The sequence below is a fragment of the Sprattus sprattus genome (genome assembly GCF_963457725.1).
Source record: "Sprattus sprattus genome assembly, chromosome: 2".
NCBI lineage: Eukaryota > Metazoa > Chordata > Actinopteri > Clupeiformes > Clupeidae > Sprattus > Sprattus sprattus.
In genome coordinates this window covers 30509433-30520165 of record NC_137921.1, presented here as the reverse complement: position 1 = coordinate 30520165, position 10733 = coordinate 30509433, and the positions used below count along the sequence as shown (strand labels likewise).

The following is a 10733-nucleotide window of genomic DNA, read 5'->3' as shown; positions in this document are numbered from 1 at the left end:
GGGTTGCTCTACCTGTCAACAGCAACATTCACAATGTTCCCTCTTGTGGAACAGTGACTTGACTCGCAGACGTTCATCCATCATGCTGTGTGTGCGTGTGTGTGTGTGTGTGTGTGTGTTTGTGTGTGTGTCTAGTGCGTGTATGTGTAACTTCTGCTGTTTCTACTTGCATAGTGCCATGTAGTCCTCCCCAAGTGTTCTCTTTCAATTAAAAGCCAAGGATCTGAAGCATTGCATTCTCAATGGTCACGAAACCAGAACCGATCTCCTTCTAACACACACACACACACACACACACACACACACACACAGGTAATAATTATCAAATTTTTGGGACAATCTCTAACTCGTCTCCCCTCAACAGAAGTCCAGTGTTCCTGGCTACTGGAGCGAAGGTGTGCCATCTAAACTTTTGTATGAATGATTATAACGCACGTCTGCAATCATTTTAAGGTATATTTTTGTAATAACCTACTGTTTGTAAGGTGGTCAAATTCATTTTGATGACATTCAGTCATGTTTAGGAGTGATCTCGTCATTCCCACTAGCCAACGAGACTGTTTACTATGCCGTTAGGTGCTCCAGGTCGGAACCCCTATGAGAATGTAAGAACAGTTTTCACGGCAATATAATGCCAAAAACACAACTGTTAGCAAGCTAGCTAGCCTTCACTAGGGCCAACGGTGTTGTTTGCAGTTGCAAGGCAAGCGTGGTGTCTGTTAGCTAGTTAGCTCACTAGTTTTAGGCAAAAACTCTGTAGTGCGTCTTTGAGGAGTTGTTAGGGTACAAAGAGGTCCAGTCTGGGCAGATCCAGTGTGGGGCCGGGCTGGATGACCTTTCAACCAGTCACCTCCGAGCCATGTTGAGTCATTTCACATTGGCTGCCACTACATTTGGCATCTCCTCTGGAACGGTGCGTTTAATTAGAACGAACCTGAGATAAAACAGAAGGGGTTGGGTGTGAGAGTGAGTGTGTGTGTGTGTTGTGGTAGAGGGGTGGGTGTGAGAGTGAGTGTGTGTGTGTGTGTTGTGGTAGGGGGGTGGCGTTTCGGCAGAAGGCACTGGGGGACTCCACCACACTTGGTGTGGATTTGGTGACCCGAGCAGGGTGAAGTCGTAGACTTGACAGATAGCCAATGTGGATGTGTGCCAACTAACAAAATGGCTGCAAGGCTTTATCATGCCCAGTAATCAGTCATAATCGCCAGGCCTCAGGCCTGATGCAAGAAGGAGGTTACTGAAAGTGTTTTGGGTGCTTCTTAACTGTTGCTTGGTATCTTAACATCCATTTCATGGACAAATCACAGTATTTCAAATGTGCACAGACCGCAGGGAGCCCAACAAAGATAATTTGCCACATCTGAAGACGGCAGAGATATGCAGGTATATTTAATTCCAAAACACCCCAAAAGCCCTCATAGGCAAATTGATTATAATGACAACCAAAAGAAAACAAGCCATTTTGAGCAATACATACAAATAATTTAGTTCACTCTTCATAACCAAGCGTTTAATCATTCGTCACAACAATATTTATCATGGAGTCAACAGGGAACTTTCTCCCAGATAAATAAATCAATGCACTCCATCTCTGTATGATGTCAATTTAGAGTTGGGACTGCGTGCTTCTGGTTGGACTGGCTTTGACTCTTTACCCTTCCTCCAACTCCGGCGACCACAAGCGTTTTAATTATCGGAAAATGTCACACAGTCGTGCCACTGTCGGCAATGACGCAGACGCAGCTATCAGCCTCTCACAGGCCTCTGGCAATTGTGCCATGTCTGAGGAGCCAATCCCCTGTCAGAAGCACAAGGAACACTTCGGCCCCCGTCAGAAGCACAGAAGGAACACTTTAGCTCAGCAGGTTTACACATGGGGGGGGGGGGGGGGGGCACATGGTGGTGGAGAGAGGGGGGGGGGAAGAGGTAAACGCAGAGCACCCACTGTCCAAACAACCCCCCAAGCTAAGAAGTCCATACGGAAAATGAAACGGATGGGGGTGATAGGGGTGTTAATGGTGGTGGTGGGGGGAGGGAGTGTGTGTGTGTGTGTGTGTGTGTGTGGGGGGGGGGGGTGTCATAGGGAGTGTTGTTAGATTGGGCTCAAACGGGCGGGGAAAAAAAAGCTTTGGGTGGGTAGATTAAAATCAGGGCTACTTTGCACAATATTTTGGAGAAACAGATCCTGTATAATCAAACACGTTGGTATCTTATAGTAAATAGAGATAGGCCTGTAAAATACATTATATATTTGGATGTTTTGACTTGATTTTATTTCTTGTTTTTTTTGTCACGTTTAATTTTAGCCAACTGCACTGAAGCATCCATCTCTCATAATGATACGTTGCCTAGGCTACCAATAAAACAGCCCGCTGCGCAATCAGCTGTTAAAGTTAAAGTGGGGAACATACAAAATGTTTTATATGAAGCAGTGGGAGAAAGATATACTGATTTAAACACACATGGCTTGCACCTGTTCCACAAGATCCCTCAAAGGCCTCTTTCAAGTACTGCAAAAGTGCAAACAAGGCTCAACTGATTATCAATTAGCCTACTCTGTTCTGTTGATGAACTAATTAGGCTAAACTAAGCCGCAGTTTGAATTCAAAGCCATTTATTAACATTAATTAATAAATAATAATATATTTCAGGTATTATGTAAGACATGTTTTAATTGTCTAGCACTCGTGTTTCTTGTAAGCTAAAACTTCATTGGCGGTTTGTTTTATTGTGGGTGGGTTTTCAGCAGTGGCGGTTTTAGACACGGGCCACCCGGGCGGTGGGCCGGGGCGGCACTTTTTCAGGTCACGTGAGGGGCGGCACGACCAAATAAATAATAATCTGGGCCGCGAAGCGGTTTTCTATTATCCATCATATCACTGTGTGGGGAATTGGAGAATTGGCGCCCCCTGCGGCTGCAGGCGCTCCTGCTTGCGCCCCTGCTTGCTAAGAAGGTGCCATGTGTGAAAACGTGGAAGGGGAGGGAGCGCGGGGGAAAAGTTAACCTCTGGGACTCCCAACTGGAACAGACAAGTGGGGGGACGGGGGGATCCACTGTAGGCTATAGAGCAATACTCTAATACAATTAGTGGGCGCAAGTCACTCACACCTCGACTTTCTTGCAAAAAACGCACATTCATAATATTATAATTACAGGCCTATAATTCCTGCACGTTTTTTGTTTTTCTGAATTGTGTGAAATGGCTTATACAAATAGGTAATACTGAACGATTATGTGTCACCAAGGGCAAGGTGAATTGGTTTAGTCTTAACTTCTGTACGAGTGAAAGTTTTGGGGGATGGAGAATGTGTTGATTGTACAGTGCAAAATAATCACAGAGATGGATAGGAAAAGGCAAAAATCCGTCGTCAGGTGCCCAATTTCGGAAAAAAAAGAAAAGAAGAAGAGGAGAAACGAGCAAAACATAAAAGGTATGCCACTATGCTCTCTCTGTTTGATTACGGTAGCCTATCCATGAAGTGATGAAGGGCTAATGTTAATTGGTGGTAGGCTATAACTCTTACATTTGTTAGCTATTCTGCTGCTTATGATTATACAACAATAAATCGGTTTTAACTCAACAAACACGAGATCTAATTTCGCGATAAGACTGTGCTTTGCAACAAAACAAAACACGTTCAGTTTTAGGTTCATCATTAACGTTGGACCGTGTAATTAGCCAACGGAATGTTCATATCTTCTCTAGGCAGTTTCAAAGACGGAACATTTGCCATTTGCTTTCGTGACAAAGTATAGTTTACCAGTAATAAGTTGAAGTGTGGCATGCATAGAATTCTTGGCAGTAACCAATCAGCTAATTGTTCCTCCCTGAAAGAAGTTAATAGCGTTTAATGACAGATACTTAGCATGTAGGCAGTAAAGGGCATGTTTATTCACATTGATTCCCTTAAGTGTGTTATTTAAACTTCTCTCTGAAGGATTTGTGCAATTGTGCAAATTTTATCTTTAATTTATTTAGTTATAATATAAATATATATACACATAGCACTTATATATATGTATATATATTTAAAATAAAATAAAAATCGGGGGGGGGGGGGGGGGGGGGGGGGGGGGCGCTCGGGAGGGGGTCTCGCCCGGGGCGTATTTCCATGTAGAACCGCCACTGGTTTTCAGACAGGTTTGGGCGGTAAACTGTCAGTCCAATCGGGCAAAACTGGACATAGGTTCTCCTAAAGTGCTCTCTGCTAAAAGACAGAGGGAAGGGAAGGGGACAGATAGAGAGCTAGCAGACAGACAGAGAGAGAGAGAGAGAGAGTGAGAGAGAGAGATAAAGAGAGCTAGCAGACAGAGAGAGAGAGAGAAAGAGAGCTTGCAGACATAGCGAGAGAAAGAGAGCAAAAGGGATAGCAGATGGAGAGAGAAGGAGTGAATGAGAAAGAGAGTACGTGTGTGTGTGCGTATGTGAGAGAAAGAGACAGCGAGAGAGGGAAGCCATGAGGCCTCTGTACAGACTGGGGGAAAGACAGAAAGTCAGGAGGAGGTCAGAGACTCTGGCAAAAACAAAGAGGGGCTGGCCTCGGGGACAGGAGTGGCCACAGAAGGTTCCGGAAGGATCTGGAAGCACTTGATCAGGAGTGGGGGGAGGGGGAGAGAGCGAGCTTCTGCCCCCATCTGGAGAGACTGACTCTAGGGTTGACTAGCACATCAGGATGTGGTTCCATGTCAGGGTAAAGCTTCACTTGCACAGCAGCTGATAACTGCATGAATTGTACATGCAGTCTTTTGGTCACTTTCGACCACACCTACCACAGAGAGAACAGACAAGGAGGTTTGAAACCACACAGACACAAATATACATGTACGCACGCACGCACTCACACACACACACACACAGTACTTGAGTAATGAAGCAGCCAAATCGGTTCTCGAGTTTCTACATTTACACCAAGTTCTCGTTAATCATGTGATGTTAGTGTTTGAATGGAAAATGGGTTAGTTCCTAAATATTGTTTATCGTTAGCGTTGTACACATTTCTCAAATTGTGAAGTGGGTTTTGGAGGAAGTTGAGAGCAGAGGAGAAGAGTTGATGAGTGTTTTGGATGGCACTGGAGAAGTCTGTCACTGTGAAATGATTGCCTGCCCCATGTAGTAACCTCTCCCGACCATCTCAGGTTTCCCAGCAGCTCTCGCACACACTCAGTTTCCAGTACAAGCCCTTGGTAAACAGGAGAGAGGATTGTGATGGCAGGAATCAATTCTTTGGAGATTCATTGATAAGGCAGACTAGGGACTAAGTTACTGCACTTCAACGTTCACTTTATTCTTCAGTCTATATCTGTAGACCAAGCCCATCATAAGGTTAGAGATACAAAACACCTCCAGCACGAACCCCCAATCATTCGATTCCTAAAATGATGTGCTTGTGCAACCCCTACCATACCCAACGTCCTCATCTCGCTCGCACGCACGCACGCACGCACGCACGCACGCACGCACGCACGCACGCACGCACGCACGCACGCACGCACGCACGCACGCACACACACACAGCCAACAGGGGCGGAGTGGCCATCGGGACGACCGGGAGATTTCCAGGCCAATGAGCTCACGAGAAGCAGCCAGCAGACTGCACGCAGCCGTGGGAAGTTCATGAGCGGCCCATTGAGTTAAAATAAATGTCAATCAATTCATGTTCCGTTGAAAATCGCCAAGTTTTCCTACAGCTGAATCCAGTTGCAGTCCAACCAATATATATAACACTTGTTGTCTCTACATCTCACTCATGGTGTGTCGAATTCACTCGCATTAATCAAGCCTACTGATTTTTGTTTAACCTCATATCTTGATCTAATTCTTTTTATTCAGATGTTACATAACTTTCATGACCACAAATATAAATTGGCCAGTGATTTAATTAGTTTTTTTGTTCATAAATTAATGTAGAATGGTCGGAGCAAAGCCTCATGGGAAATGAGACCTGCTTATCGCTCTGCCTTTGTCAGAATTGTCCCAGTGGATTTTTGTGTCCCACTCCGCCCCTGCCCCCCAACAGTTGATTAATTTGTGTAAAGCATTGATGATTCTCGATGATGCCAGTCTGATTTACTTGGCCTGATTCTCCACTGTCCTCCCATGGCCTTGGGGCGATAATCTGCTGATCTGTTCATCTACTGGCGCAACGGCTCCCAGCAGGCCTGACGTGCAAACCTCACCGGAGGGGGGGGGGGGGCATGCACACACATACACACACATACACACAGACTGTAACTGTCACACACACTGTAACTGTCACACACACACAGAGAACGTTACTGTCACACACACGCGCGCACACACACACACAGTAACTGTCACACACACACACACACACACACACACACACACACACACACACACACACTGTAACTGTCACACACACACACACTTGCTAAAATGCCACCCACTGGAAGGGAGATTAAATAAAGAAAACTGTTAAGGCTTTTGCATGGTTATCCAATTCACCTCGTACGACTTCACGAGAGACACGCCCTTTCTAATCGGATGATCGTACGACTCACCGTTACCTGCATGGTTCTACGAGGGGCTGTGGAGATTACCATCGGTTTATTATGATGTTACAAGGCCATTACATCATCATCAACAACAGTAGAACTATAAAATAAGAAATCGTTTCTTTTTATCCCGTGTATTTTCCGTTAATGATCAGAGGCTGTTGTTATGAAATGAATTACTAACGACAATGACCAAGCTGGCGGTTATTGCCGAATATTTTCTATTATTATACCACACAAACAGTTCTGCTTTTTTACGTCTACAATTCAGGTTCTTTTACAATTTAATCATTTACACTGCATGCTCTGCTAGCTCAAACACAAAGAGGCTGTTCGAAAACCAAGAAATGTTTTTATTATTGCTGTAATTACACGACGTCTCCCTATGCTTTATATGCGGCGAGAGTCACGATAGAGCAAGGAAGAAGGGAGATGTTGGTATGCTGGTGCCCTTCATAGTTTTTTTCATTTTAACAAACTTGTCCCTGATCTTCCTCCAACTCCTAATGCACTCCTGGACCTCCAGCCCCAAGTTCCCAGCGATCTTTTAAGATTTTTTATAAACGGCGGTGCTGTCATATAGGGAACGAAACAGGAAACGTGATTTTAGCCAGGGGTGTCGGACAGCTCGGATCAGATAGTGAGAAAATTCAAGCGGTGCTCCATAGGCCATCCGAGACCCTCGAATGGCTGTCCGAGGTGCTCAAAGGTGTGGTCCCACTTCAAGGAGGGTGTTTTAGGGCGTGCGTCGTGAGATCGGAGAGCACGGTCGGATAAGCATGCCGACCGCTTAAGGCTAAAAGCCGGTCTGACACGTCAACATGATAAATGCACCACTGATACGCTTAAGCACTCTGGAGCTGATGCGTTTGACAGTGTTGTGTGTATATGAGCATGCGTGTGTGTGTGTGTGTGTGCGTTTGTGTGTGTGCGTTTGACATTGTTGTGTGTTAGGGGTGGGATGGAGGGGAACAACTGCTGAACAATCAAACCACTTACCTTATAGGTGATTTATAGCCAGAACTGCAGGTTTAGCGTATTTAAGCAAACTGGCCAACCCACTGCTACCAAGGGCTAACAAAGGCAGAGATAAAGCCATACTTTCTGTTGTTGTGTTCTAAAGTAGTCAGATGCATTTAGGGGGCAGGGGGTTATCTACGTGCAGTTTCATTACTGGTGAGGAGACGACAGTGAACCGGTCTGTTGACAACAAAAAACAGAACTCTCAATCACAGGAAACAGGAAGTGAGAAGCCTTCCAAAGTGTGTCATCCCTTATCATCATGAGCAGATGCCACGGCTCCCCCCATTCCCACCGAAACCCTGCATTGTGACCTCAGCAGACAGCATTGTGACCTCAGCAGACCCCAACCCCACCACTCTCCCCCATCACCATTGCACCCAGCACCAAACGGGTCACCTGTGGTACCGCCACTGTTGCTCCGGTTTCCACAGCTCCTCCCGCTGATCTCCAACTCTGCGTGCGGCAGAAACAAACCTGTTTAAAATCCACATGCTCTGGCTCAGCACCAGTAAGAAAGCAGCATACTCTGGAGTGACTCACGCGCACACGCACGCACGCACGCACACACGCACACAGATTTTCAACTCCAGAAGCGCAGCACTCAGCTGTGAGAGGACTGGGTGCTGATGTTTTGTCTGACACTGATAGGCTGCAGAGGTTTTGGCTGACACAGATTGGCTGCTGAGGCTTTGGCTGACACTGATTGAGTGCTGGAGTTTTTCATTGCCAGAGGGGCCTTTGATCCGACTAGACTTACAGCATTCTGCTCACATCTCCCCCTCCACTCTAAGCTACATTGGACACCGGTCCTGTCCCGTATGAAGTTCAAAATCCATCCATCTCAAAATCCATCTTTAAAGCTCTTGATGAACTTGCGCCCCAGTCCCTCACTGAACTCCTGACCCCATAATCTCTCTCCCTCTTATCGCAATAACCTGCTTGCCGTCCCACGCACCCGACTCTCCACCTAGGGTGGCTTTTCAGGGATTTCAGTGCCATTCAGTGCCCACACACCCAGCTCTCCACCTAGGGTGGCAGGGCTTTCAGTGCCATTCAGTGCCAAACACGGAAATTCTCTTCCTCAGTGCCTCTGTGACTGCTCTTCATTCTCTACATTCAAATTGGAGTTTCTGCCAAGTTCCCATGTTTTTTTTTCCGTCTCCTCTATGTTAAGCGACCTTAGGACTTTGTGAAAGGCACTACATAAATGTAGCCCATCATCATCAACATCATCATTATTATTATCATCTTGGTTATTATTGATGTTGTTGTTGTTGTTGTTACTACAACTCAAATGCTTCCTCTCTGCCTGCCGGTATCTCTGAGGGAGTGCAGGCTGCATGTTGATTGGTCTCAGGAAGACAGACATAGACTACAATACAAGTTGGTGACAAACCATTTGGTCTATTTGCAATATGGTCAAAATGGAGGTGAGAAACAATTAGCATGTTTAGTATATTAGCATCAATCAAATGCCCTGTGAGTTCAGGGGCCGTATTCACAAAGCCTTTTATCTTACCACTAGGAGTGCTCCTAACTCGCGCTAAAACCTTTTACGTAGGAGTAATTTCTTAAAAGTGATTCACAACGGCTCTGAGACCTACTCATACTAAGGATAATACCAACTCCTAAGCTTAAGATAAAAACTCTGTTGCTATGGATGACGTCGCTTCTCATGCACGAGTTTAGAAGGGGTGAGGACGGTGATTGGTTGTTGACAGGCTCTCTCATTAAAAACTCAGTCCTAACATCCCCCTAACGATCCCACTAAATAAACAGAAAATAAGAGAATAACCTAGGCTTCAAATGAAGTCATATTAAATAGTTATGGATAGTGCACTTAGCAGAATGCACACGCATGATGACAAGTTTGTGCATCCAACGAGAATGACGCTTTGCACGTTAAGAGAAAGAGAAATTGCCGAAAAAAACACGGAAATTGCATGAAATCAAAGAAGTAATAATTAAAGCACCCTGCAAACTATGCGTGAGGCATGGGAGGACTTATGTGTTAACATAAATGCTTCATTCCCTGCCGTGTGTCGCTCTGTCGATGACTGCGAGAAGCGGTGGTATGCGCTCCAGTCACAATGTAGGATGGAGATTGCGGAGTGGACTTTATAAGAGCCCTCGCAGCTACAGGTATTGTGTCACCAAAATAGGCCTCATGCGTAGGTATACTTGCATGTTGTAGTTCAACTGTGCTCCCGGTTGTGGATTGAGGAAGGGTGTCAAAAGCCATGTCTTGCATGGATGGCCACTGTCAGCCAACAAGTGGCATCCAGCAGGTACATGGTGCCGCTCAAAAAGCTGGCGCAGACCGCGCTCTCCATTAAAATGCGCGTATCGTGAGTAGATCCAGGCCACTTCGCAACAATATCCATGATTGTGAAATTTGGATCAAACACTATCTGTGTATTAATTGAATGTACCTTTTTGCGGTTTACAAAGACGTCCTCATCTCTGGATGGAGCAATTATTTTAATGTGTGTTCCATCGATGGCACCCACGACACCGGGCATTCCTGCAAACGCCATGAAATTGACCTTGATCCTTTGAAGTAGGCGATTGTCCAAAGGGAACCGGATAAACTGTTGTACAATGTGTGGTCTACAGAGTGCGGTGATTGTCTGATGAATGAATCGGCTTACTTATGATTGCGATATTCTGAAGCCGTCTGCGTTGCAAAGTTGCATTTTCCCCGTAGCCAAAAATCTTAATGTTTTCAAACATTTAACTTCCGGACTGATTGGGTTGTTTCAGATAGTTGGAGACGTGATTGCATCCCGCACTAATTCTAGTAAAATGTTGATGCCTTCACGGTTTAAACGATATCTTCTCAACAATTCAGAGTCGTTCATTGTCTCCAACACGTTACGTCTGGCTTCAGCCATTTTAAGACTTTTTGTGAATAGGTCTTAGTGACTTAGGAGTCCTCATGAGGAGTTTTAAGCTGTCCTAGACTTAGGTGCTACTTTTAGGGATAAAATATTTTGTGAATTGCTCTTAGTCTTAAATTTAGGACTCCTATTTTTTTTTACTGACACGCCCATTATTTTTAGGAGTTTCTCCTAAATTCGCCACTTATGAGCTACTTTTAGCCCTAAGATTCTTTGTGAATACGGCCCCAGAACTCTAAATAGTGGTACACAATCAAAACACATTTTAACTGGTGAGTGGTGCTTCATCAAGT

The 10733-nt window shown here is 45.2% G+C and overlaps 1 protein-coding gene across 3 annotated transcripts in view; it reads right to left on the bottom strand.

Annotated features, from left to right (window-relative positions):
* The window catches only part of slc9a7 (solute carrier family 9 member 7), a gene marked incomplete at both ends in the record, with an annotated part of 56894 nt that overhangs the window by 14748 nt on the left and 31413 nt on the right, over positions 1–10733 (bottom strand). The window contains one exon of one of the 3 annotated variants that reach the window (XM_080832994.1): positions 7937–7993. The exons of the other annotated variants lie outside the window; for them this stretch is intronic. Coding sequence (XP_080689120.1) covers positions 7937–7993 — 57 coding nt within the window. The remainder of the gene's footprint in view (positions 1–7936; positions 7994–10733) is intronic. 3 annotated transcript variants of the gene reach the window in all.